At 43.2% G+C, this 27,815-nt stretch overlaps 1 protein-coding gene across 6 annotated transcripts in view; it reads left to right on the forward strand.

The window, feature by feature from the left end:
- Nucleotides 1–27,815, forward strand: part of lrrk2 (leucine-rich repeat kinase 2) — a 32,734-nt gene that overhangs the window by 4,185 nt on the left and 734 nt on the right. For 2 of the 6 annotated variants that reach the window (XM_058076667.1, XM_058076668.1), the window contains exons 4-50: nucleotides 1,132–1,220; nucleotides 2,427–2,561; nucleotides 2,635–2,769; nucleotides 5,111–5,242; nucleotides 7,303–7,422; nucleotides 8,601–8,761; nucleotides 8,860–8,939; nucleotides 9,859–9,965; nucleotides 10,069–10,323; nucleotides 10,605–10,732; nucleotides 11,808–11,952; nucleotides 12,029–12,168; nucleotides 13,176–13,307; nucleotides 13,391–13,561; nucleotides 13,627–13,891; nucleotides 13,959–14,144; nucleotides 14,222–14,325; nucleotides 14,520–14,583; nucleotides 14,671–14,867; nucleotides 14,937–15,187; nucleotides 16,463–16,611; nucleotides 16,900–16,993; nucleotides 17,060–17,246; nucleotides 17,323–17,504; nucleotides 17,578–17,810; nucleotides 17,892–18,019; nucleotides 18,089–18,307; nucleotides 18,381–18,582; nucleotides 18,785–18,873; nucleotides 18,985–19,172; nucleotides 19,285–19,439; nucleotides 19,527–19,673; nucleotides 21,124–21,315; nucleotides 21,383–21,529; nucleotides 21,756–21,868; nucleotides 21,932–22,122; nucleotides 22,196–22,356; nucleotides 22,440–22,610; nucleotides 23,228–23,328; nucleotides 24,290–24,502; nucleotides 24,568–24,761; nucleotides 26,404–26,476; nucleotides 26,541–26,731; nucleotides 26,799–26,951; nucleotides 27,019–27,248; nucleotides 27,314–27,382; nucleotides 27,460–27,585. In XM_058076667.1, the coding sequence (XP_057932650.1) occupies nucleotides 1,132–1,220; nucleotides 2,427–2,561; nucleotides 2,635–2,769; nucleotides 5,111–5,242; nucleotides 7,303–7,422; nucleotides 8,601–8,761; nucleotides 8,860–8,939; nucleotides 9,859–9,965; nucleotides 10,069–10,323; nucleotides 10,605–10,732; nucleotides 11,808–11,952; nucleotides 12,029–12,168; nucleotides 13,176–13,307; nucleotides 13,391–13,561; nucleotides 13,627–13,891; nucleotides 13,959–14,144; nucleotides 14,222–14,325; nucleotides 14,520–14,583; nucleotides 14,671–14,867; nucleotides 14,937–15,187; nucleotides 16,463–16,611; nucleotides 16,900–16,993; nucleotides 17,060–17,246; nucleotides 17,323–17,504; nucleotides 17,578–17,810; nucleotides 17,892–18,019; nucleotides 18,089–18,307; nucleotides 18,381–18,582; nucleotides 18,785–18,873; nucleotides 18,985–19,172; nucleotides 19,285–19,439; nucleotides 19,527–19,673; nucleotides 21,124–21,315; nucleotides 21,383–21,529; nucleotides 21,756–21,868; nucleotides 21,932–22,122; nucleotides 22,196–22,356; nucleotides 22,440–22,610; nucleotides 23,228–23,328; nucleotides 24,290–24,502; nucleotides 24,568–24,761; nucleotides 26,404–26,476; nucleotides 26,541–26,731; nucleotides 26,799–26,951; nucleotides 27,019–27,248; nucleotides 27,314–27,382; nucleotides 27,460–27,584 (7,294 nt within the window). In that variant the 3' untranslated portion in view covers nucleotide 27,585. Of the gene's footprint in view, nucleotides 1–1,131; nucleotides 1,221–2,426; nucleotides 2,562–2,634; nucleotides 2,770–5,110; nucleotides 5,243–7,302; nucleotides 7,423–8,600; nucleotides 8,762–8,859; nucleotides 8,940–9,858; nucleotides 9,966–10,068; nucleotides 10,324–10,604; nucleotides 10,733–11,807; nucleotides 11,953–12,028; nucleotides 12,169–13,175; nucleotides 13,308–13,390; nucleotides 13,562–13,626; nucleotides 13,892–13,958; nucleotides 14,145–14,221; nucleotides 14,326–14,519; nucleotides 14,584–14,670; nucleotides 14,868–14,936; nucleotides 15,188–16,462; nucleotides 16,612–16,899; nucleotides 16,994–17,059; nucleotides 17,247–17,322; nucleotides 17,505–17,577; nucleotides 17,811–17,891; nucleotides 18,020–18,088; nucleotides 18,308–18,380; nucleotides 18,583–18,784; nucleotides 18,874–18,984; nucleotides 19,173–19,284; nucleotides 19,440–19,526; nucleotides 19,674–21,123; nucleotides 21,316–21,382; nucleotides 21,530–21,755; nucleotides 21,869–21,931; nucleotides 22,123–22,195; nucleotides 22,357–22,439; nucleotides 22,611–23,227; nucleotides 23,329–24,289; nucleotides 24,503–24,567; nucleotides 24,762–26,403; nucleotides 26,477–26,540; nucleotides 26,732–26,798; nucleotides 26,952–27,018; nucleotides 27,249–27,313; nucleotides 27,383–27,459; nucleotides 27,586–27,815 lie in introns of those variants that run through there. The other 4 variants (XM_058076669.1, XM_058076670.1, XM_058076672.1 and 1 more) reach the window with 4 other exon arrangements.

Genomic DNA, 27,815 nt, shown 5'->3' on the forward strand with positions numbered 1-27,815 from the left:
AAAGTTAAAAAACTTTATTTGGTAATGTTTTTATTTTATTTGAACATGCAGTTATATATTATTAAGTTCAGTTATATTATTAAGTTATATATGTGTAAAATATTTGAAATACTTCACAGGTCCACATGATCAAAAGGAGTAGGAAGACGCAAAGCAGTATTCCGCATGTCAATTTTTTACTGCATAGAAAAGGGATAAGGTAACATAGCAATGAGGTATTGTAATTTACGTTTTTTCCACAATCATATTGAATACTAATCATAATAATCAGTGTGTTAATAAGTATAGATACACATGGCAGAACATTTTGCTTTTATAGTTATTACCCCATATCTCGTCCTACGATTGGCTGGTGACCAGTCCAGGGTGTACCCCGCCTTTCGCCCAAGTTCCAATAATGCACACAGAGCAATGAACAATTGCATACTCTTTGTCGTTTTTGTTTTCTGCTCCGTTCTTTTTGCGCCGTGAGGCATTCAGGCACTTTCCGAATTTTGTAAGTGTTAGAATGTTGGGCGCTAATTGTTTTTTTTGTTTTTATTCATGTACCCCCTATTACAATTGGTGCACCCCTTTTGGTACGCATACCCCACATATAGGATATATAGACCAACATTAGATTGGTTTTAGTGACTTTATTGTTGAAAATGTATAAAAGTGACCTCCCACATAGCTTTCTTTTTTCTGTATGTGACCTTGGTGGAAACTCAGATGTGTAAAAGCTATGGTTTTTGGTTTGACAAACACAAAAAATGAAACTACAGGGGTTTGCTTTATATGTTCAGGTTGTCCATTGAAAGAGTGTGACTTTGGTCTTGTTATGTGATAACATGCACTGAAAGGTCACTGCCACTTTAACATCAGCTGAACATCAACTACTACTTTTATGAGCTACTTTCTTATGATGGACCTACTTTAGCAGATGGCTTTCCCTTCTCACTTCCCTAATGTTGCTATCAAAAGTTTATTTTCAGTACTCTGAGGGTTTGCCCCTACAAGTGGTTGTTGTACATACATGTACAGTATCCAAATGAATAAATGCAGAAGTCAATGAGTTTGATTTAAACTGCATTTTACGTACAACGACAGGAGCTTTTGGGAGTCGGTATTTACTCTTTTGTTGTTGTCCAGGCAGATTCTGAGGGTTCTATCACAGTACCGCTCAGACAGCAGGGTGACGATGATCGGACTGCGAGCTGTGGCCCTCCTCCTGCAGTCAGGTACTTTCCAAACGGGCAGGAGCTGGCATCTTAAAGGGGACCTATGATGCTTTTTCCACTTTTCTGACATGTAGTTAGAAAGTTGTACTATCGTGTTAAACGATGCCAAAGTTTCAGATAATGAGGTTTGAGCCCTGAAAGAAGTTTTTGATGAGTCAAAACACTCAGTTTTGAAAGCTGCCCCTTTGGGATGTCACAGAGGGGCGGACAGATGGTTCATAGTTAGGAAGAACTTTCAGCGTGTGACCAATCACAGCGGACTGGGCATGCCCGTTGGTGGAATAAATTAAAACAGACCATTTTGGCAGGAAGCAGAAATCAAAGGAAATACAGCTGGAATAGGTGCAGATTCTGAAAAATCTAAAACGTTTTCTGTGCGGGTTATTGTGATTAGCTGCTCTATCAGAGTCCACAACTCAATACAAAGTGATTGCATTGCTTGATCTGTTGTAAAGCTCCTTTTGAGTTTTTTTGAAAGCGTTTCTAAATAAAATATATTATTATTAATTTTTCCTTTGGAAGTACTCTAGCTGTAAAAGATAATAACTTCTAGTTTCCTTCTTACAAAAAGCATGCAGAACTCATTCATTGTATCTATCATAAAATGGACGTTAATTAGAAACATTCTTTGTTGTTTTGTGACATTACTTACCACTTCCCAGAAACCATACAATTATAATTGGCAGCATTACACATGCAATTTATATCTGTGTATGTGCCCATACTAAGCAATGTGCGGGTGTTTTCCCTTTTCAAACTCGGAACACGGAACAGATGAAAGATATATAAAATGCAGTCATGAAACGATTAAATCCAAGAATTAAATGAAGCAGTAGCAGTATATATTTCTTGAACTTTTATCCCTGTGGTTGTGACAGGCTTATAGAATCAAGGAAGTGTTACATTCCATTCCACAAGAGCAAATCCTTTCACATGTTCAAAGATGCCATCTTTATCCTTCACGATGGTCGTGGTAGCCAGTGTTCATCCGAATTATGCCACTTTCTGAGCATTTTGCAAAATGTCTAATTTAATTAAATGTTTTACTTTCCTTTTTTCTGCACTGTGATCAGAACAAAATGAAAGAAAAAAAATGTAGAAAGACATAAGAGTGCATCATTGTCACCAAGAACTGATCCCTGCTGCTTTTGAAGGAGAATAAATAAGAGAAAAATAGATTTTTTGACAAGAGGCATTGTAACATAGATGCGATTGCTCTGCTGATGCTGGAGGAAGAGGACGACGTGTTCGGCCTGGTGGTGCATGCCATGAAGTTTTTCCCCTCCAGTGAGGAGGTGCAGCTCCAAGCCTGCCGAGCTCTGCAGGCACTCCTGCAGCGAGGTGAGCCGGAATGGTTCTTCATCTGAGGACGAGGTGAATATTCATGCTCCCTTTTTTTGCCCTGTTTTTCCAGTGACTGATGACCACCTGGTGGAGTTTGTGGAGAACCAGGACCATGCTGTGGTCCTATCGGCCTTGCAGAAGTTCCCTGACAACCCTGAGCTGCAGCTGCAGGCAATGAAAGTGCTTCTTCCTCTGGCTCGACCCAGTAAGACAACACCTTTGTAATTACAAATAATAACCCAATATTATATTGACAAACTGTCTGAAGTTGTCATTTTTGAATATTTGCTGAAATATCATCAAAGTAGTCGTGTGACCTGAGAGTGGAGTGGGTGGGTGAACAAAATACAAAAATGTTGTAGCTAAAGTCTAGATACATCATATACACATACAATGTGGTACTGCGTCTCGTGCGGACAAGGCGTTGAATTCAGGCATCTCCAGCTTGCTGGGAGCGGGAGGCCTTCTTCAGTGATAGGTTGATCTGCTGGTCAGACACTGGCCAAGCGGGTGCAACGTCAGTTGCAAAGATGTCTTCTGACGGCTGTGGATGGGTGTAACTCCGTGATGGCTGTGGTGAGGTGGTTTTCTTTACTTGTCACTCCTCGTTGTGTTAGTTTCTATGCAAATGAGCGTGTGAAAATGTGATTGAATCCCAACATTTTAGGACAATATGCCCCCTCCCTGCTGATGTTACAATAGCATCATTGCATAACATGATCCAGCAGCATCGCATTAAACCCGTGAAATGAAGCAAAATGTGTGTAACACTCTGCTTTATTTGTGGGTCAAGCACATGTGGAAAGACCATTCTTCTTGTTGCTTTTCTGGTGTCTTTCTACGAAGTTATAAAGCCCGGTAATTGACTAAATTATCCAGGAATTTGAGCATGTTTGCTGGGATAATAATATACAGCACAGAACATCTTGAACCACTACAAGGACACACAGTGTTTTATTGAATACATTATCTGGACCTGTCATTTTCATTACATTTGTGGGGTGAGACAATATAGATTTAAATATTATATCATATATAAAAATAGACATTTCCTTTGTGTATTTGTGTATTTGACATTTGTGTAACGGTGTAACAGTATTTATGATCTGATTGGTCGGCAACATTTGGTATACGGTGCAGACGTGAACGGATTTTCCCGCACGATGCACACTCGGTAAACAAATAACAAAGTGTAGCCCAGCCATTGGCTAGTGAGAGTCGTAGCTAGCTATCGTGCCAAGAAGAAGCCTTTGGCATATTCTCAAAATAAATGAGTTCATTATTAATGGTCTATGAAGGCTCAACTTATTATGCATCAAGCATAAGAAAGCATCAAAGATGACTGCTGAAACTAAAACAGCCAATACCAGTTATACTCAAAACTTAAGGCGGTCCAACCAGATATTACACTGTGTAACATTCAGGCAGTGTGTACCATTAGGTTTTTTTTTTTTGTCGATGGGAATTATATTTATTGGAGAAGTAGGGACCAGCAGTTTGCATTTTTTCCCTGTTTCATTTTAAGCTGTTTACCTAATTTTGTTTCCTGACTCTATCAATGAACTGAATGTGAAGTGAATTAATCTGTTAAAGCATTTGAAGTCACACGGTTTAAAAATCTACCACTCTATCACGGTTTTTCAAAAAAAGATTATGGCCTATTAGTAGCAAAAAAAAAAAATATATATATATATATATTGAAAGACAAGTTATACTGTATGTAGTATTTTGGTCACTCTGTGTCATCAATTTTACATTGAAACATGACATTGTATTACATTACCTTCACACTGGAGTGAGCCAAGGTATGTCTGACATGTTAGAGTGAAGAAAGATCTCCTCATATTCAGTGTGGAAGTGGTACGTTTTTCGCTTCTTACTTTGTCCTTCTTTCTCAGTCCATTTGAAACACTTTAAGTTTAGAATAAGTAAATTGGGCAGGCTAACTAGTCAGCCCGGAGCTTGCTATGCTATTGGTGGCCGTTTCTTGTGTTCCTGGAGTGATCCCGTAGCCTACACGAGTGGAGTAAACAAAGAAAAATATAATGTGATTATGGGTGTATTAGTTCATGTCTGTGGGGCTCTAATAATGTTAAAAACTATATGAAGAAGTTATAAACAATTTTCCTATGCTCCAACTATGAAAATATTCCATTTATTAACATTGAATCCAACGTCACGGAAATTCACTTCATGGTGGGATCTGAAACCAATTAACCAAGAGGAACGATTGTACATCAGAAATAAGTGATTCTGCATGGAGGCTCAGATTAAAAGGATGCACAAGAACAGTGTGGTGTTCACAGAACAGAACTTGGGGTGTTCAATTTTGCACAGTCATGCATGGTTGCTTTCAAAGGGAGTTTTTTAGTTTGTGGGAAAACGTCTGACTTCCTCTTCTCCCCCCTTTTCTCATAATCCATGTAGATTGCTACTTCCTACTTTTGTCCATGTAGCGCTACTGAAATGTGTCAAACTGTACTGTTAAGTAATATGAAGCCAGTTATGTGTTTAAAATCCAGACCTAATGAGGGCTCTTCCTGCAGGCAGCAATGTGGAGATGTTGATGTCCGGTGGCACCCGCTGCTACAGCATGCTCATCTTGGCCATGGACGCCTTCCCAGCGGAGGAGGAACTTCAGGAGACAGCTTGCCGTCTGTTCAGGAGGTTCACGTCAGGTCAGAGCCAATAAAGACAATCATATTCAGTCATCGGCCTCATACTCTGGCCAGGCAATGTCATATTGTAATATTAAGTAAAACTAAGTACAAAAGGGAAAACAAAAAACTCACCAGCAAATGACCAGAGAGAACCAATTACAGAAAACATAGGCACCAACGTGCTAAATCCATCCATCTATCCATCCATTTTCTATGCCACTTATCCTCGTTAGAGACGCGGGAGTATGCTGGAGCCCATCCCAGCTGACTTTGGTCAAAAGGCGGGGTACACCATGTACTTGTTGCCAGCCAATCGCAGCAACATGCTAAATGATGAGCATAAACAAGATGTCAAGTAACACACCAAATGCCACTGTAGTCTAGGCCATCGAGCTTGTCTTCTGCTTCTTTGTCCTGGCTCCACCTGACTGCTCATGAGCCACAACTGTGATGCAGTGTGTAGGTGTGCCACCACCCTGGAAACAAAGAAAAAGACGTCATGTACAATTTGCTAACAATGAGCTGAACAGCAAAATTCACAAAGGTGTGTGATTCATAAATAGCAATAAATGTCCTATTTTGATTACAAGTGGGATTATACAATCCCCCCAATTATGCTGTTCACGTATATAGCTCTGTACTATGAATCATGCTGAAATTATCCAAAGTTTTTTGGTTTAACCCTGGCAAACATTGAATGTGTGGGATGAGCGGGACGACGAAGCTGAATACCAACTTGGTTAGTCAAGTCAGGCTCTTCTTGTCTTAACGTGAGCATGTTCATGTAAAGTGGGTTGGAGTTAGCAACAGATGACCAATCACAAACATGAACAATCTACTGGCCGGGGGTTACTTTGCTTAAGAGAATAAAGTATGAAGTACATGAAGATGTTATACTTGCTAAAGGAAACACGGCTGCGTTTGCTAAATGTAGGAAGCAAGACTGGCAGAAAATCACAGACCAGGTGGTGTCAGATATACGTGGCCGCAAATAAAAAAATTAAATCTAAAAGTAATATTCAAAGCATTAAGTCATGTCATACGAGTATGTTGCTAAATGTTGTTGGGCTGGGTGGTTTTATTGATATTGCCATATACACTCATGGAAAAAATGATTAGATCTCTCTTGCTTCTTCACTTTAATCGCTGGTACAACCAAAGGTACATTTGTTTGTACAGATATCATGATGATACATAAATATCTCATATGAGATTAATTTAAGAGAGGATATCTAGCAACTTTCATGGTTTTCTTGCCACTTATATTCTTACTTGAATAACTATAACATTGTACTTCCAAAAAATGTAACTCTTATGAGCTATTTTTGTTGTCATCGTTATATTTGTCCAAACAACTGTAGCTTTAGTTGTAACTGTACCTAAAGTGGTCTATCAATTTCTACGTATCTATTACATTTAAAACAGAATGGTAATTATTACATTTTATTTGAACATGCATAAAATGGAATGACAATGTTTATCTGTGAGGTAACATCTGGAATACATGACATAGTACAGTTTGTAGTTCCATATGTCCAAAAGGAGTAGGAAGAATCAAAGCTTATTTAATCCTATCCCCCATCCATTTCACATCTATTGCAGTACAGTTATTCACTTACACATACACACGCTGATTTTTGGTTGCTTTATTCATTTCTCACCACCTAATGTTGTATGATTTTAATATAAGCTTTGCAGCTCATTTTTTCCCCAAAATGTATTTTCGTTCACCCTTTCAATGTCAATTTGTATTTGTGCATGTGTATCCTTTCTGCTAGAAGCGTTGGCTTGTTTTGGGTTTTACATATTTTTCCAACTTTTTATTGGTAACAATTTGTCGACTCATTGATCTTACAAAGTTCATTAAAAAAACAGAGTGTCTGTAAATGGATAACTTAGCCAGTGTGATGATAACAGTGTTTACCAAAGAGATCAGCTGTCGCTATCCGGACTTCTGTGTTTGGATGGCGCTCACTGTGATAATCTCCTGTGTTGACACACAGACGGTGGGTGAAGATTAGGGAGGTCACTGTGAATGAGGCAGCCTTTTTTTGTTGTATGTGTATGTCGTCACACAGAGAGCTACTACAACATCCTGGTGCTCAATGGCGTAGCAAGGGTTGCTGTGAGAGCCTGTCAGACTTTCCCCCACAATGCTGCACTGCAAGCTGCCGCCCTCTCCTGCCTGGCTGACCTCAGTAAGGACACATACACACGTGCAGTGGACTGAAAATGTTTTCCTCCTTCCTAATTAATGTTTGTCACGCTTAAATGTTTCAGATTATCAAACTAATTTAAAAATGAGTCAATGACAACACAACTGAACACACAGTTTTAAATTGAAAGTGATCGCCCCCTAAATCTAATAACTGGTTGGGTCACCCTGCACAACTGCAATCAAGCACTTGTGGAGGAATTTTGGCCCACTCATCTTTGCAGAATTGTTGTAATTCAGCCACATTGGAAGGTTTCCCAGCGTGAAGCACTTTAAGGTCATACCACAGCATCTCAATAGGAATCAGGTCAGGACTTTGACTAGGCCAATCCAAAGTCTTAATTTTGGTTTTCTTCAGCCATTTAAAGGTGGACTTGCTGGTGTGTTTTGGATCATTGTCCTGCTGCAGAACCCAAGTTGGTTTCAGCTTGAGGTCACAAACAGATATTGTCATTCAGGATTCATCGTTTCCTTTATCACAGCAAGTTTTCAAGGTCCTGAAGCAGCAAAACATCCACATGCCATCACACTACCACCACATTTTACTGTTGATAGGATGTTATTTTTCTGGAATGGGCCATTAATTTTACACCAGATGTAATGGGACTCACACCTTCCAAAAAAATTCAACTTTTTGTATTTTCCCAAAGGTTTTGGTATAAACAAGATGTTTTTTGACAAAATTATTGATGTTTTTGTCATGAACACTGAACTTAACTGATAACAGTTGGATGTTGTTGTGGGGTCTTTTGTGACCTTTTGAATGAGTCTTCACTGCGCCCTTGGTAATTTTGGTTGGCTGGCCACTCCTGAGAAGATTCACCACTGTTCCATGTTTTCACCATTTGTGGATAATGGCTCTCACTGTAGTTCTCTGGAGTCCCAAAACATTAGAAATGGCTTTATAACCTTTTCTAGACTGATAGAGCTCAATTAATCTCAGTTATGTTTTCTCCCTTTTAATAATAAAAAGTTTCATTCAAAAAAAGCATTTTCTGTTCAGTTGTGTTGTCATTGACTAATCTTAATTTGTTTAATGCTGAGAAACATGCAAAAAAGATTGAAATCAGGAAGGGCGGTCAACACTTTTTCACATCACTTTTTATGATGTAATAATCACACCAATGATAACAGCGTGCTTTGTGTCACGGTACGTGCTAGCGGCCACCATGGTCCATAGTCGGGCCGTGGCCGAGCAGGGCCTGGAGGAGGGCGAGGAGGAGGAGAACAGGGGTTCAGAGCAGGTGGACGACATGAACCTTGGCTGGATGGAGGCCTGTTGCACGGCGCTGGATCTCCATGCTGCAGAACCCGCTGTTCAGGTCAGCCCAGATGGGAGGCCTAGACCGCCATGTAAAACCAAGGGTTGACTTTGTGTGATGTGAGCATTCAAACACATCAAATGATTTAACACCCTCAGGAAGCTGCATGCTGGGCCATCCACAGTCTGATGGTGCATGGAGCTGGAAGAGCTCATCCAGGAGAAGAGCAAGATGAGAGGTACACTGAGTCTTTATTATATAATACACTACATGGGCAAACATTCCATCTAAGAGAGAAAAGTGAAGGATATAACATCTATTATTGAGGAGTGTGTGGAAAAGTTATGTATATTTTAAGAAAAAAAACTATAGATGGAAAAGCAATTTTTTAGTATGAACTTCAGTATTTGCTCTTTTTTACCCAAATTGTTCAACTTTCTTTGGAAATGTTTTTTTTTGTAATATTAGGACTTGATTCCCTTAATATTGAAAGTTTTTCCTTAACCTAAATTTCCAAATATTACAACTTTATTTTTGTTTGTTTCTCAAAATATTATAACTTTTAAAGCTGAAAGTACTTTTTCTTTAATATTTCAACTTTCAAAATGGCCTTGTTCTTCCACTTTATTCTTGAAAAATGTTAACTTTTTTCTCATCAGAATACAACTTTTTTTGCTCTTACTATTTTTACTTTATTGTCATGAAAATTACAAGTGATGTTTTTCCATTTCCACTGATTTGTTTCTAGCATTTCAACTTTCTTTTTTCTTTCTTTTTTTCTTTGTATTTATGACTTGATTTCCCAAAATAGTTAGACTGTGTTCTCTGAACATTGTCATTTTTTTCTGCAACCTAATTTAGCAAAAATTGTAAATTTCATTTGTTGTTTTGTCTCTTAATAGTATGACTTTAAAAAAATATTTCAGATTTATGCAACTTTTTACTAGATTAAAAAGTATTTTTTTTCTTAATATTTTTGACTTTATTATGGTAACATTACTGCTGTTTTTTTTGTTGCTGTTTTAAAAATATATATCTTTAGAATGTGTCGCTAGCCATTAAAAAAAAACCACAAATGGCACCCAGACTGCACTTTGGACACCCTGCTGCAGTGTATTTTCTGTAATTTCTCTCCACATTGTGGTGTGTCTTCTCAGGACTCCAGTTCATAGACAGATGATGGCAGCCATGCTGCTCCATTCCTCCTCCCCTGGTGTGTTTGAGGCCGCCACCAGTGCCATCGCCGCGCTGGTCACACGAAACGGTAAATGGGGTGATACAAATATTTGCAGACATGCCTGCTTCCTGCTAGCATGATTGTCTGCACATAGATGTGCTCAGCGCATGTTGCTGTGTTCCTCTCCCAGCTAAGATGCGCTCCATATTGCTGGCCAGCGGCCTCCATGTCAACCTGGTGGAAATGATGAAGAAACACTCGGGCTCCGTGGAAGTCTCCATTAGCGCCTGCAGACTGCTCAGCCTCCTTTTCCAGGGGAGGACGGCCAGCCTGGATGAGCTCAACATGGCCATGAGTCAGATCGTCAACATCATGAAGATCCACAACTTCCAATCTGAGGTGCAGCTGGAGGCTCTGCAGGCCAGCCTGGTCTTCCTCTGTCCTGGTACTGTGCAGTCTCAAACTATTTTTTTATCCTTCTTAAAAGTACGTACAGAACATTCACTATCACCTATTAATATCATGTAATGACATCGAATTCAAAAGGTTGACATGGATGCACTTCTTGTGTCAGGAACATGCCAGAGTAGCCTGTTAAACTTGTTAGTTCACCCGAGTAGACAATAAAAAGGTTTGACTTGAAATGTGCGTCAAAATGTAATTAGCATAGCCTGCTCCTCTGCTAACCACATTATCTGGCTATGTCTCTGTCCCTTTGATTCCCAGATCGGAGCTTACGGGAACACGGCGTCTCTGTGGGTGACCCCGACATGGCCGATGTTTCCCTGAAGGTCCTGAAGAACCAGTCTGTGGTGGAAGGAGCGCACACTGTCTACCTGGAGGTCCTCAACAGGGTACATACAGAGTGTCCCACTGTTTTCATCCCGAATGTCAACACTTGATGTACAGGCAGTCCTTGTGTTCTGTTTGGTGCATATATACTACATATGTACTGTATGCACTTAGAATTACGCACATAAATTAATACTGTACAAAAAGGAAAAGAGAATTAATTACATGCGGAGGAATACATAGTCACACAGTGCTCCACCGAGGAAGGAAAATATCACTTGTTCTTTTAAGTTAACTTTTTCCTTTCATTATGTTTCAGAAGGCAGACTCTTGCGATAGCGCTGCATCAACGAAAAGGAAAGCAAAATACTAAGGAATGTAATTCATACATCCTCATTCATTCATTTTCTACCGCTTATCCTCACAAGGGTCGCGGGTATGCTGGAGCCTATCCCAGCTGTCTTCAGGCGATAGGCGGGGTACAGCCTGGACTGGTCGCCAGCCAATCACAGGGCACATATAGACAAACAACCATTCACACTCACATTCATACCTATGGATAATTTGGAGTCACCAATTAACCTAGCATGTTTTTGGAATGTGGGAGGAAACCGGAGTACTCGGAGATGGGGGAGAACATGCAAACTTGGCAGAGGGTGGAATTGAACTCGGTTCTCCTAGCTGTGTGGCCTGCGCACTAACCACTCGACAACTGCGCAGCCCAATTCATACATCCTGTTGTTTAAAAAAAAATGTAGGCAAGTATGGTATTACTTGGAAGCCGCCTGTCACATTCAGCAGGCATGTAAAGTTCTAAAGCATTACATCATGAAAAAAACACTTCATCCATTCATGGTGTAAACAACAGTAGCATATTCAGTCAGCCCATAAGGATGATAAATGCTGTTTCTTTGTCATCTTTCACCCTCCCTCACACATAAACATGGTCATGCTTTAAATTTTTAGAACAGTACTTCACACTTTAAATGATGTATATTTTTTTCCTTGTTATACACACACTATTTTTAGCAGTGTTACGAATCAGTTTTTACATTCACGCTATGGTACTGATGCAGGAAATATGAATGACCTCAAAGTGGAGCAGCGTTAAGTGATGTTTTCTTTTTCTCCATGTAGTTCATCAGGTGTCCAACCATCCAGGTGTGTGGCTTGAAGGTTCTCTCCGCCCTGGCTGACTGCTCTGGTGCAGTGGATCTGCTTTGCCAGCAGGGGGCGATCGACACAGTGCTACATACTTTACAGATGTTCCCACAGGAGCGAGGTGTGATTGTTATGACCACATAATGACACCTTTATCGCTGTAATTACTGATTAGTTTTATTACAAACGTCCTGCAGAGATACACTACTGGGGTTTGAGCTTACTTAGCCACATCGTATCCAAGAAGAAGCTGTCCAGAATGATTGTTCCAGTCCTGGCCTCGGTCCTGGTCACATCACTGAACCAGTACAAGGAGGATTATGACTTGCTGTTGAAGGTGAGTTAGAAATCCTTAGAATTAATTGATTGCTTGCTCTAACCGAACAATAACCCCAATGGAAAAATGCTGCTTGTGAATTTAAGGGCATATTCACATTAGGCAATTTATTTGACTTTGTGGATTGTTTCCAGTCTTATTTCACTGTATTTTTTCTTTTGTGCTGGGTGTCTGCTGTCATTAATTACTTGCAAGAGGGTCGACCTCATTATTAAATGACACATTCTACTTCTGCTGTATTTCTACCATTTCTATGACTGAAATTTCTCTAACTCTGTATATTATTTCTAGTTTTTCCAAGTCGTTCGGATTATAAATTAAAATGCGCAAACCTCATTATCTGAAACTTTGATATTGTTTAACACAATAATACAACTTTCCAAGAACATGTATCAGTCAGGAAAGTGGAAAAAGCATAATAGGTTCCTTTTACAGGGACCTATTATTTTCCACCCTTTGTATTGAGTTGTGGCCTCCTATAGTGCAGCTACACACAATAACCCGCACAGAAAACAGAATCTGCACCTACTCCAGCTGTATTTCCTTTGATTCGTGCTTCCTGACAAAATAGTCTGTTTTAATTTACACTACCCAGGGCTCCAGGCACGCCCACTCTGCTGTGATTGGTCACACACCCAAAGTGCTTCCTAATTATGAACCATATAAGGAAGTCCGCCCCTCTGTGACATCACAAAGGGGCAGTTTTACTACGCCTTTTGAAACCGAGCATTTTGAGCCATCCCAAACTTCTTTCAGGGCTCACTTCCAAATGCGCAAACCTCATTATCTGAAACTTTGGCATCGTTTAACATGAGAATACAACATTCTAATTACATTTATAGGTCAGAAAAATGGGAAAAGCACAATCGGTCCCGTTTAAGTAAAGTGGCCTTGTGCACCTTAATTTACGTTTTGTACAGTGACTGTAATTGGCCGGAGAGAACCATCAATATATGAAGCATCTTTTTGTTTGAGGCAGCATTTCTAACCGCTCTTCCATTGTGTAGTGTTTCCAGGTGGCTTTGAGGATGCTGGACGTCTGCTCAGAAGCGGCCATTGAGCTTCAGAGAGAAGGCTTTGACAGACAAATTTTCCTGCATCTCCGAGAGTCTGAGATCCCTGACCACAGCAGGAACCCAGTATGGGAGACCTCCTACATGACACTCCCTGGCTCAGAGTGGCAGTCTTGATGCTGAAATCCACTGTGTCTGTGTGCCCTCAGCTGCGTCGGTCTGCATGCTTGGCTCTATCCAAAATGTGCTCCAACCCTGAGCTGCACTACAGCATGCTGGAGCAGGCATGTGAGGATGGAGACACCATGATGGCCGAGTGTCTTATTGAGTTGGGGGCCGACATCACTAAGAAGATCAAGACTGAATCGCTCATTTACCAGGTTTGTAGAGCAGGGAGGTAAGTGTTTTTAAGGCTGATTATTGGCTAAATTGCTGTGTTTCTTAGGTATGTGAGAAAGGAGGACCTCTTGAGCTGGTGGAGCTGCTGCTCAGTCAAGGCGCACACGAGCAGCACCTTCGCCGGGCTCTGGCAGTGAGCGTGAAGCGGGGTGACGGGCCCACAGTCGTCCAGCTGCTGGGCTGCCTGGGCCTGGACCGTAACAACAACGCCCTGTGCCTTGGGGGCTTCCGCTTGGGTCGCCTGGATGCTTCTTGGCTCTCCTCCCTACTGGATGTACAAGGCAGATCCCACAGTCTGCGTTACAGCAACAGTAAGAAGGATCAAACATCTTCATCTTCTCACAGAGTGCTTCATGATGTCCTTTGTTTGTCTCCAAGGTAAAGGAGCAAGCTTGGCTCGTTACATTCACTCTTTACAAAGCTCGAAGACCTCGAGCGGTCCTCTCAGGTCTTTCGGTGACCCTTGTGTAACGTCTGGCTACATATCCGATGAAAGCGATGACTCCAGCTTCAGCTTCATGTCCATGGATGAAGGCCTCTTCCTTGATGAAATGGAGAGTGATGGTGGGGGCATCTTTGGACACACAGTGCAACATAATGTGGTAACGACTACCTCTTCTAAATTTTCTTTTCTTTTCTAGGGAGTGATTCACTGATGGGGTTGCCCCGCAATAACTCCACTGAAGAACTGAGATTGGGCTCCTTCAAAAAGAAGCATGGACGTCAAAGACACGCTAGTGGAGAGGTACCACCACTCCGGCTCCCTTGTTTAACTTTTTAATGAATTAGAGTAGATTCCACTATTCATAGGCGCTCCATTGTAATATCACCTCTCAATTGTTTTTTTACCACAAATTTGCAGGGATTCGAATGGTCATTAGCGACTATGTGAGCATCCACTGTGTATTACTGATGTGTTTTTAATCATTCCATTTTCAGAGTGGTCCAACAGAGAGTGAGCACGCCGAGTCTGCACACATGAGATGTAGAAGAAACCAGAAAAGTATAGTTATCTTACTCATAAGGTAGTCATAAGCTAACAAGTATGAAAAGCTAACCTTTGCAGTGATCCTGTCCCCTCCCCTTTCAGTTTTGGGGTCTCTGGAGAGCGCGTCTGCACTGCCCTCAGAGAAGGAGAGGATCCGGCTCTTGGACCTGTCTGGAAACGAGCTGGATTCTCTGTCCTGCCTGTTGGACCATGGCTTGGTTCAGGAGCAGATAGCTCACCTGCAAAGACTGGACCTGAGCCACAACATCCTGCTGGACTTTCCGTCTGCGCTGTGTCAGGTGTCAGACCACCCTCTATAAATACCATCACCACAATTACCATTGAGTCTAATGTCTAATTCGGTGCAGAGTTTGATCAGCTTGACCCGGCTGGACCTCCAGGGGAACCAACTTCAGTCCGTGCCGGCAGAGCTGCTGGCTTTGCCAGCGATTGCCGCTCTCAACATCTCACGCAACTGTGTTGGCCCACATCTCACCTTCGACCCCGCCGTCGCCTGCCCCTCACTGCAGCAGTTCAACTTGTCCTTCAACAAGCTGACCACATTCCCCCACGAGCTGGGCCGGGCCACTGAGAACCTGGAGGAGCTGCTCATGGAAGGGTACGATAGTGTATTAATGGTGCATCGACCCAGGATTGGCAAACTTTTAAACTCGCAGGCTACAGTGGATTGTTTAATTTGGGCATAGGGCAGGGGTCTCAAACTCACAGCCCGCGGGCCAAATGCGGGATGCTAGTTTGAGGCCCCCGCCTTGATATGAAAGTTTAATTTGTTTTTTGATTTGCTTATTTATTTTTCCATCTTATTTTGTGTTGAAAAATAAAAATTAACATTAAACATTTATTTAATAATTTAATAATAAATGAAAATTAATTTATAATAATTTAATGTATCAGAGCTTTTGCAAAGAACCAAAGCACTGAAAAAGTGGAGGGTATAGCATTGAAGACTATTATATTATATATATATATTTATTAATATTTAATATAATTAATATTTATTAATATTTTTATTACATTTTTATTTTTCAAATATATATATATATATTTTTTAAACCTGGCCCAGCCTCACCCAGACCCTAGGTCCAGTGGCCCCCAGGAAAATTCCTTTTTTACATTCCTGCTTTTTATTAAATGATTAAATACATTGTGGCATATCTTTGTTCACTTTTTTCCCCTTGATTATATCTCCAGTGCACAAAGCAGACTCTTCTGATCCCAGTGCATCAAGGAAAATAATACAAAGTGGAGACAGCTAATTATGTGTGCATGGCAGAAGAATACACAAGTGGAAGAATACATACGTAGGTGGAAAAATACCTTTTTGCCCATCACGCTTGTCTTTGTTCATGAGGCTAACGCTTTTGATAGTAGTGCATTAGAAAAAGGAAGGTGAAGAAAAGTGGAGAATTCCTGGTCAACATTGGCTGCATGCTTGGTCTAAGTAGCAACCATGATGAAAGACAAAGATGGTAGCCTTCAACATGTGAAAGGATTGGCTCCTATCAAATAAAAGACACCCATCAAACGACTACTAACTAGGTGGAGCAGTTTGATCATGATAAGTAGACCAAAATACCTGTCGACATGTTCTCCACAATTGAAAAGCAACGTTTGATTTAGATTTGTTCATTTTTATCATTTTCCAATTACTTCTGTGATTCTTGTGGGTTTATCCTTTTTTGTCGGAGAGGACCAACAATATCCACTGTGTGTATGTGTGCGACTTTGCTTGGCAATTATGCATATGAGCTATTCATGTGAACTATTCTTCTAAACTTGACAGTCCATTTTCATCAAGGAGGTCAAGCTGGCTGTATCTGTATAAATGTATAACAGTATCTCTGATCTCTGTTGCCTCTCATATGATCTTCAGAAACAGCATCACCGAGCTCTGCACGTCGCCGCGTCTCTGTGAGATCAAACTGCTTGACGTGAGCAAGAATGCCGTGGTCAGCATTTCTCCTGACTTCCTGACAGGCTGCCCCAAGCTGGAAGTCCTCAATGCCTCCTCCAACAAAATCTGTAAATAATGCATTTTTTAATGACTACACAGAACTGTATCATACATTCTTTAAAGGGACCCTATTCTGCTTTTTGGAATTACATTGAATCCCAGTGTGTGCTGGGAAAATCTGCATTCTTCTTCCTCTTGGCTGAAATACTTGGATTCTGCAGCCTCCTCTCCCAACCACGCCGACATCATTGCAATTGGTCAGGGGCTGAGGGACTGATCCAAATGTAGGACAGGGCCCCTTTAAATGCAACAAACTTTGAGTGACTCAATCAGTTCTTACTTACTCGTTCCTCCAGGTTCTCTGTCAACGATGCCGCCCAAGATCACCACGCTGAAACTGGCCAACAACAATTTCACTTGTGTTTCTGAGGCCATACTTGAGCTCCCAAAGTGAGTGTTCACTTTAAAGGTGTTCTGTTCTGCACTCATGCGAGATAAAACTCTTCATTTTAACAGTCTGAGATCTGTGGACATGAGGACCAACAGCATCGCAGTCCTGCCCAGCCCAGGCTTGTGGGCGTCAAGCAACCTGAGAGAACTGATGTTCAGTCAGAACAACATTAGCGTTCTGGACTTAAGTGGACCAGTCCACAAATGGGCCAGACTTGAGAAACTTCACTTGAGCAACAACAAGCTGACTGAGGTGAGCTGAATGTTGAACAGCACCACAACAAATGAATCCAATCCAAGGTGTGATGTTTGTTTGCATTGTGGTTCAGATCCCTCCACTGGTGGGTCTTTTGGAGGGTCTCACTTCTTTGGATGTAAGCCGGAATGCTGGCCTGCGATCCTTGCCTGATGAGATGGGCAGGCTGGGACGACTGTGGGACCTCCCTCTGGACGGCCTTCGACTCCAGCTGGACCTCAAACTGATCGGAACCAAGACCAAAGACATAGTCAGGTCAGGAGCTCAGAACCCTATGCTTGTTTAAAGGCGTAGATGAACATGAGTAACTTCTACCTTCTCCTGGCAGGTTCCTGCAGCAGCGTCTGAAGAAGGCGGTGCCGTACTACCGCATGAAGCTCATCGTGGTGGGACACGCCGGCAGCGGGAAGACCAGCCTGATCCAGCAGCTGATGAAGATGAAGGGCACGCAGACCGGTTCCAAACGGGCCTCGGGGGGCATCGACGTCCATGACTGGACCATCAAGGAACGGGACAAGAAGAAGATGGTGCTGAACGTGTGGGACTTTTCAAGTTGGTCAAGTACAAACAACTGCAAAGGCGTGGTCATGTGACTTGTTTGACCAGTTGTCAACAGGTGTTTTTATTACTGTGCCCCCTCAGGTGGCGAGGAGTTGTGTGGCTCGCAGTGTCACTTTTTGTCCTCCAGAGCACTCTACCTGGTGGTGCATGACCTCAGCAAAGGAGCCGAGCAGGTGGACGAACTCAAACCGTGGCTCTTCAACATCAAGGTGGATTTTTATTAAAGATTTGGAACAGATGTCTTTTCTTGTGGATCTTGAATGTTTCTTTGTCTTCAGGCCATTGCTCCGCTCTCCCCAGTTATCTTGGTGGGAACCCACTTGGACGTGAGTGAGGATTCGGCCTTGCAGGCTTGCCTCAGCAAGATCCGAGAGGAGCTGCTCACCCACCAGGGCTTCCCGACCATCCAGGACTACCACACCATCTCAGCCTGTGAGGACTCCGACGCCATCAGCAGGCTGCGCAAAGCCATCGCCAAGGAGATCACCAACTTTAAGGTGGCTCAACGGCAATGTTCCTCTCCCTTTTCTCCTTCTGAACCCAACTTCTCAACCTGTCTCCATCTCGTAGATCCAGGGCCAGCCTGTGATGGGCCAGCTGATTCCAGACAGCTATGTGGAGCTGGAGCGTAGGCTTCTTCAGGAGAGGACCAGGGTTCCTCCTGAGTTCCCCGTCCTCAAACGGCAGCAGCTGCTGACACTGATCCAGGAGAGTCAGCTGCCACTGGAGGAGGCGGAGCTTCCCCACGCCATCCACTTCCTCAGCGAAGCAGGTCAGTTTACTTTCTGAATGCAAAGGTGAAATTACAAATGTAAAGTCTTTATAATAACATTGAAAAAACAGCAAATTGTAAAGAACACAACCAAATGATTGGTAGCAAAACCGGTATATATGTGAAATGTTTTTTTGGCTTCACATGATAAAATATTTTTTTCTATTGTTCTTTCATTTGATTTCTTTTCATTTGTCTGCAGGAGTCTTACTGCACTTTGATGATCCCACTCTGCAGCTTCAGGAACTCTACTTCATCAACCCACAGTGGCTGTGCAACATCCTCTCAAAGGTTTTTGCCTAAAAACAACATTATTTTAACTTATTCTTAATATACACATGATGTTATGAAGATTTAAGTTTTCTTTCAATAGTCTTTAGTCAGTCATAGTCTTCTTTGCAGAAAGCCATCCCGAAGGCTCCTGGGTACTGGGAGCATCTTCAAGGCATCGCTCAGCGCTCCGTGGTGGAAAAGTGTCTATTGGAGACCAAATGTTTCCCCTCAAGTCACATGACACAATACTTCAAACTGCTGGAGAAGTTTCAGATCGCTCTGCCCGTTGGCAATGACCAGCTGCTCATCCCCAGCAGGTAGTCACTAAACACGGAACTAGGCAATACATTAGGTACACGGTCGGATGAGATACGCTATTACGAAGATAATAATGTAAACTCTCTCAGGGTCTCATTTTCTTTTGTACAGTTTGCCAAAGCACAAGCCACACATTGTGCTGCCTCACTGTGAGAACTCAGAGTTGATTGTACGTCTGTATGAGATGCCTTACTTCCCTATGGATTACTGGTCACGCCAGATCAGCCGCTTGCTGGAAGTTTCTGCTTACTTGCTCTATGGAAGAGGTGACACGCTCGCCCCATCGTACGTCCGTCTTCATTTTACCTTCAACTGGTCTAATCACCTTCAGTGTGTGCTTGTGTGTTTTCCAGAGAAAGCGTCTCAGCCTGAAAGAATGTGCTGGAGTCAAGGTGTGTACTTGAGCTGGTCCACCGAGGCTTACTGCCTGGTGGAGGCTTCCTCACTGCAGGACGACGCCTCCAGCGTGGTTAGGATCACGGTGCCCTCCTCATGCAAAGGTGACTTTTTTTATGCCATATACATTTGGTTATATTATTTATCATATTTACTTTTCTCCATATTTTTTTACTGTGTTTTTCAGACCATATTTAAATGTTTTCATCATTATTCAGATTTTGCATGTATTTCTTAAATTTTTTTTAGGTATATACATTTAAAAAAAATAATTATTCACATTTTATAGATTTTTACATTATTTTTCACATTTTTTTTGTCATTACTAATCACATTTTTAGATTCATTTTAAGATTCTCTTACTGGTTTTTAAATGTCTAAACGGCCTTGCACCTTCTTATTTATCTGATCTGCTTTTACCATATCTACCCCCGGGGACCCTGTGGTCCTCCGGCATTGGCCTTTTAACAATACCAAAACCCAGAACAAAAACCCACGGTGAGGCAACATTTAGCCACTATGGCCCCCACCTGTGGAACAACCTGCCGAAGAGCCTCAGGACTGCGGAGACTGTTGATATTAAAAAAAAAAAAAAAAAAAGATTAAAGACACACCTTTTTAATCAGGCTTTTAACTAATATTTTTAAACTTTTCTTACGTTTTTATCTTTTTAGTCCTATTTTATGCTCTTAGTCTTTAGCTTTTAACTCCAGTATTTCCTCAGGGAGGGTCCTCCACACACACACACACACACTGGGGGCTGTGTCGGGTCTGCTGAGGGGGTGCCATCCTTGGGTCCCTTCGACCCGGCGGGCTGGGGGTTCCTCCCTTTGATGTGGGGGTCCGCCCGTCTGTCGGAGTCGGGGGGGGCCCGGGTGCTGGTCCCCCGATGGCATGGCCTGCGGCTCCTCCCAGTGTGGACGGCCCCAAAGGTGGCGTTTCCTTGATCCTCAGTGCCATGCCATGTCTCCCTACTGTGTGTGATTGTGTGTGTGTGTGTGTGTGTGTGTGCGTCTAGTATGTAGGGTGGGAGGGAGAGGCTTTCTTAGTAATTGTTTTTCCTTTTAATTGTGGTAATTGTTTTTAATTCTATAAATCACTTTGTGTTGCATGTCTTTGCAGGAAAAGTGCTCCACAAATAAAGTTGATTTGATTTTAAATTGATTTTCCATAGATGGTTAGTTGACCACATCCAAACCAAAAGAGGCAGCCAAACACCCACTTGCTTAAGCTCATCCAATCACTAGTCAGAACTCAGCCAGGATTCATTCAGGGTCATTCAGATATTTTTAAAAACTCATTACAAAGACAGGCATTTTCCCCATTTGGGTGTTAAATATTTGAGCATTGCAAAGGGAGCCACGACAGAGAAGCTGGAGAGTCACATGCGGCTCTGAAGCCGTGGGTTGCTGACCCCTGGGCGATGGTAAAATGATCACTTTTGACTGTCTTGTGTCTTTTTATGGTGTTATTTTGTATAGCGTGCTGGTAAAATGGCTCTTTTGATAGGAAAGGTGGGCAACCCCTGATCTAAGCGTTATCTCCTGTTCCTAGGACGGGTTCTGCTGGGTCAGGTGGTGGACCAGGTGGATTCCCTGCTAGAGGAGTGGTTTCCGGGCCTCCTGAGTACAGATGTCCACGGCAGTGGGGAGGCTCTTCTGAAGAAGTGGGCTCTTTACAGCTTTGAGGATGGCCAGGAGTGGAGCAAGATGTTGCTGGAGGATCTATTCACCTGTTTTGACCAAGGTATATGCTGTACATTAAAGAAACACAAATTTCATTACATGAGGTAATGAATCTCTTATCCCGTCAGATTTCCTGTTGGTCAACCACGAGGACCCTCGCTGCACGATTCCCATCTCTCAGATTGCTCCAGACCTTGTGCTCAGTGACCAGCCTTCTGGAACAATCCTGGACAGTGAGGAGCTGCATGTGGATCTCTCCAAAGCAAACCTACTGGGTGAGAGGAAGTCCATGCATCACCTATGACCCAATACTGAGTACCCATATTTAATCTGTTGCTCAAAATATTAGAACTAGCTCCAGCTCTCATCCATTTGCATTATACAGGTGTACCTAATGTTGTGTCTGTATCATTGCTTAAAAGATGCACATTCTTGCAAATAAGACTAAATAATGGAGTTGAATCTGTATTTAATGTGCTATATGTATGATTGGAATCACAGGCGATGGTGGCTTTGGGACGGTGTATCGAGGCATCTACAAAAATGAAGACGTAGCTGTGAAGTTATTCAACAAGCATGCATCTGAACTTTACATCTACAGGCTCCTCAGACAGGTAAACGTAATGGAATCATGGAAAAAGTAACTGTAACGGCTCACACACCACATGCTCCTCCAGGAGCTGGTGGTTCTGGGTCGCCTCCGACACCCGAGCCTGGTGGGCCTGCTGTCCGCTGGCTCGGCTCCACATGTCCTGGTGATGGAACTGGCCATGCGGGGCTCCCTGGACTCGCTTTTCCAACAGAAGAAGTGCAGCCTGAACAGGAAGCTCCAGCACAGAATCGCCCTGCATGTCGCTGATGGTCTTAGGTCTACATTGGTTTGGTTCTAGTCTCACTTAGCTGTGATAAGCTTCTGAGAAGCTATTCTCTCTTAAAAACAGGTATCTTCATTCTGCCATGATCATCTACCGGGATCTGAAGCCTCACAATGTTCTACTGTTCAACCTGAAGACCGACTCTGAGATCATCGCCAAGATCACCGACTACGGTATCGCTCAGTACTGTTGCAGCATGGGGGTCCGCAGTTCTGAGGGCACACCAGGTTAGATACCACATGAACTTCCATTCTCCTCTTATCTCTGTGTGAACATGAATGAACACAGCTGCTTCTTGCCTGTTGTGCAGGTTTCCGGGCACCAGAGGTCGCTAGAGGTAACGTGACCTACAATCAGCAAGCTGATGTCTTCTCCTTTGGATTACTTCTCTTTGACCTCCTGACCTGCGGTGCGCGCATATCAGACGGCATGAAGTTCCCCAGTGAGTTTGACGAGGTGGCCGTGCAGGGCAAGCTACCAGGTGAGCATTCGTGTGTTGTTCTTGATGTCCTTAAACTCCTCATTTGTCTTATTTTGTTTGATTGGTGCTAGTCGACCATGTCTTATTATGACAGGCCTACTCTATATTCAGTCACTTCTAATAATGCAGGGTTTATTATTTTTTCTTAAATCACTATGTACATCTGTGTAATACTTGCTTTTATAGTCAGTATAGTTACTCCAGACCCCTCTCACTGTGCAATATCTGATCAACCTCCATGTGCAATATTAAGGGCTCTAAATGCAATATATTAAGTTCTATGTGAAGTATTTCCATAATGCCTCATATTAACTCACTAGCAAGATCTCAGTGTATAGACTGGTCATATATCTCTCTCAACTCTGGGAAAAACTGTTGATTTTGTTAATACTTGGGTTGTTTATATTGTTTATTTTTCTATATTGTGTATTTTGTACTGCTTAACTGATTCTGTACTCTTGCTGATGTGCAATGCAAATTTCCCCACTGAGGGACGAATAAAGGCATATCTTATCTTATCTTAAATCAATGTAAGGTATATGATATATATGTAGAATAACAAAAGTGTAAAAACATGCAACAAAGTGCGTCTAATGAATGCTACATTTCATGAGCAGATCCGGTGAAACACTACAGCTGTTCTCCTTGGCCCGGCTTCCAGGCTCTGATGAAGGACTGCTTGAGACAAAACCCTCAGGATCGACCCACATCTGCCCAGGTTTGAACTAAGGATCGACCAATACATCGGCCGGCCGATATATCGGGCCGATATTTGTGTTTTTTTCCTTGTATCGGTATCGGCCAATACGTGCGTGGGTTCGCGCGTGGGTTTAAATCATGTGGTGTATTTTTCCACCACATTTAAAGTCAGGCATCCGCAGCTTTGTGTTGCCCCGGCGGCAGAGGACCCCGCAACACTGTTGAATCACAACAAGGGCGCGTTTTCAAGTAATAGAGTTAGCTTGCTTTTAACACTTTACTAAGCCCATCACATTTCACTGGGTGATCGCTAAGGCATAACAGTTTAAGTCATGGTGTGACAACAAGAACTCCCAAAAACATCACATACCAACGCAACAGACGAATAAAAGCACTCTCACTAGTTGAGCAGAACGTGTCGTGTTATGCGTGGGCGCTCTCTCCAAGCACGCACGCACACACAGAAGGAATTGGAGCAGCCGTGTCTGCTTATGAGAGGTCTTTATCGTGCACAACATCGTGAACTTTAATGATGAGAGAAATGTTTTATATATCGTACTAAATTGTGTCAGAGTGATGTGTTTGTGTGTGTGGAGGCGGGGGGTGGGGGGAGTGCGCGTCACGCTGCGGAGGAGCAGTCATCACATCGATGCTAGATAAATTGAAACTATGACAGAAATGTTTTGCACATGGATGAATATTTCTTCCTTTTAAAGTTGATAATGCCGTTTAAATGTGTGTTTAAGAGAGCTGAATCCTACTGTGTTCAGTGTTTACAATTCAATAAATATTTCTTTAAACGTGAGACCTGTAATATTTATCATGGTCATTTTTTCATTTTTTCAAATATCGGCCCCAGAAAAAATCGGCATCGGCCCCAAAAAAAACATATTGGTCGATCCCTAGTTTGAACCCCTAAAAAGCATACTTAGGACCACGTTGAAGGTTTTAGGTGGTTGATATCGTGCGTATCCCGGCAGGTGTTTGACAGGCTGAGTTCAGGTGAGATATTGTGTCTGATGAGCGAGATGCTGCTTCCCAGAGCCATCAACGCTGAGTGCTTGACTCTGACTTCCCCTGACTGTGACGGGCTGCTGAGCACCCGCACCGCCTGGTTGGGAGGGGGCAGCAGCACCCAGAGGACGGGCACAGTCACGGCCGTGGACCTGGACTCCAACATAGTCACCACGCAGGTACCGCACCCACCTCATACACTCTTCCACACAACAACAAGTACTACTTTACCTTTTCATCACAGGACATCGACACCAGTCCCGTGCTGTGTCTCGTCACGGTCCAAATCCCCAGCGAGGCTTGTGATTGGCTGGTGGCCGGAACACAGTCTGGTTCGCTTGTGGTGATGAGTGCCCGAGACGCGTCCATGTGGTACTGCCTGCAGAGTGTCAGCGACGCCGTCACCTCGCTTTACTTCCACGTACACCCTCCACGCCTGTAAGTGTACTAAACACCGCCTTTTGTTTTTTTTAAATCACCTCTCTTAACAGTTAAAGCCCCCCCCCCTTCAAACTTGAAGGGCTATTATCATTCAGAATTAAATGGGACCTATTATGCTCATTTTTAACCCTTTCTACACTCCTCTATACTTCTTTTTTACTCCTTTTTTACTTCATTTGGACACAACCTAACTGCTCTGCTGGAGATATTTCGTTTACATCTTCATTAGGTTGTGGGACTATTTCATGCTTGACTATAATTTATACATCTTTTGCTTTTTTTAGTGCAGTTTTAAGCCAAAAGATGGCAAAAGTGCATTTTATAAGAACTCGGCCTGCATGTTTTCCATTGAAATACATGGGCTGCAACAACCAGGAAGGGAAAAGGCATGTCACCATGTTGCGTGAAGGTTAGGCGTTGAAGGGAAATGTGAACTTGCATGCACCCCTATAGAGCAGCACACACAATAACTTTTAGAAAACTTTTTAGATTTTCCAGAATCTGCACCTATTCCTGCTGTATTTCCTTGGATTTGTGCTTCTTTGGTTCCGGTTCCGGTTGAGTGAACACTGGCGCGGCTGGCTGCCGCTACTCTCCCGTAACTTTTACGTGTTTTTATGGTTTTATTGCATCAATATGGCCTGAATGGACTATTGTGTTAGCAGTCTGTGTGAGCTGAAGTGTTTTCCTGTGTTCGATTACCGATACATCCACCCTCGGCCATCTCTGTGTGGAGTTTGCATGTTCTCCCTGTGCATGCGTGGGTTTTCTCCGGATACTCCGGTTTCCTCCCACATTCCAAAAACATGCTAGGTTAATTGGTGACTCCAAATTGTCCATAGGTATGAATGTGAGTGTGAATGGTTGTTTGTCTATATGTGCCCTGTGATTGGCTGGCGACCTGTCCAGGGTGTACCCCGCCTCTCGCCCAAAGACAGCTGGGATAGGCTCCAGCACCCCCCGCGACCCTCGTGAGGAAAAGCGGTAGAAAATGAATGAATGAATGAATTACAGATCCAGCCACTGCTCCTGTGTTTTTATGTGCCTGCTTGCCAACTTCTCGCCTACCTGCTGGAAGTTAGCACCTGGCCACAGACACGTTGTGGACCAACAAGCTTCTCACCTGGTCTGCTCTATTCTGGACTTCCTCTCGTTCTGCCACCACCCAATGGCAGAACCGATCCGGTATACAGCTGCAGAGCTTCTCTGGATACGCTGGCATCTGCCAGTAGTGCATTAGCTCGCCTGGTTACGACGGCTAATGCTAACGCTACAGCTAAGCATGACACCGGCTGGCTTTGTTTACATCTGTCATCCCCGTGGCAACGGTCGCGGCCTTGTGGTCTTGTATTTTATATTGGTGTTTTTTATCTTCTGTACAGCAACCTTGGGTGTCCTAAAAGGCGCTTTTAAATAAAATGCATTATTATTATTATTATTATTATTCTTTGAATTCACTCTGCTGTGATTGGTCACACCACCAAACTTCTTTCAGGGCTTACTTCCAAATGTGCAAACCTCATTATCTGAAACTTTAGCATCGTTTAACACAAGAATCGAACATTCTAACTACATTTATAGGTCAGAAAAGCATTGATTTTGATAATGAACCAAAATAAAATTGTCTTTGTGTCTTCAGACAAAGGCAGAATTATCTTCTGGTCGGGACAGCAGACGGCATCCTCACCGTTTATAACCAGTCTGCACTTAAGGTGACGACCTCATCAACAGTCCACGTTCTTCATCCATAAGTCCTACAGTGTCTCTGTCCTCCAGCAGGAGCGAGGACAGCCGGTGAAAGTGTTGACGTTGGGGAGCGTCAACACGCCTGTTTTGTGTCTGGGACAGTCGAGCTACTCTCTGGACGGCAGGTCTGTGTGGGCCGCCTGCGGGACCAAGATCCTGTCCTTCACGGCAGACTATGACGTATGCAAGACCCTGGACACCAGACCCAGCTTCCTGTTCCAGTGAGTCTACGTCGTCACTCTTGATCCTGAATGTGGACGCCCCATCTTGACTGTGTGTGCCGCGCAGGCATCAGCGCTCGCTAGTCAGCGAGGCAAGTGTGTCTCGCATGGCGGTGGACAAATATGTTTACCTGAGCAAGGCTGGAATGTCCACCGTGGAGGTTTGGGACAAGAGGAGTGAGAGGATGGTGGACTGCATTGACTGCGCCCAAATCATTAGGTACACAATAAAATATTCACATTTCCACCCTACTTTAAAGTTCCTGAATTAGTGCGTCTCCTTGCAGACATGAGTCCAGCAGCGCAGGTACGAGGCGCGGCAGCGAGGCGGACACCCCCCATGAGGGGTCTCTGTCCTGGGCTAGGGTGAAGTCCTTGCTGGTGCAGGGCACTGCAACACTCTGGGTGGGCACCAGAGGGGGCCACCTGCTGATCCTGGAGCTGTCCAAGCACGAGACGCTGCAGGTCATCACGCCGCGCTGTGACTCCATCCGCTGCATGGCCTCCGCCCTCATAGGTGGGTCCTCCCTCCCACCACCCCGTGCGTGGTTTGTTCTCATCATCATTGACATTCTTCACCAGAAACACTCGACTGGAAGAATGTGGTGCTGGTTGTGGGTAGAAGACTCCCACAGGACAGGAATGAGTGGGGTGAGACTGCTCGGCTAAAGTGTTGTGGGTTTGCTGTTTGCGGCTGCCTCAAGGGTGCGCTTGTTTTGCTCAAGCAGGCGTCCAGTCGGTGCTGATGGTCTGGAGCAGCACGCTGTCCTCTGAGGTCAAAGACCTGAACAAACATATTGAGAAGAGAGAACACATCGCTGCCAGAATGAGACAACAGCTACACCACCACTGAGGTACAGCTTTACTTTTTTACTTCATTTGGACACAACCTAACTGCTCTGCTGGAGATATTTCATTTACTACTTCATTAGGTTGTGGGACTATTTCATGCTTGACTATAATTTATACATCTTTTGCTTTTTTTAGTGCAGTTTTAAGCCAAAAAAAACGGCCACAAGATGGCAGAAGTGCATTTTATAAGAACTCGGCCTGCATGTTTTCCATTGAAATACATGGGCTGCAA

This window comes from Doryrhamphus excisus, chromosome 6 (assembly GCF_030265055.1).
Source record: "Doryrhamphus excisus isolate RoL2022-K1 chromosome 6, RoL_Dexc_1.0, whole genome shotgun sequence".
Taxonomy (NCBI): Eukaryota; Metazoa; Chordata; class Actinopteri; order Syngnathiformes; family Syngnathidae; genus Doryrhamphus; species Doryrhamphus excisus.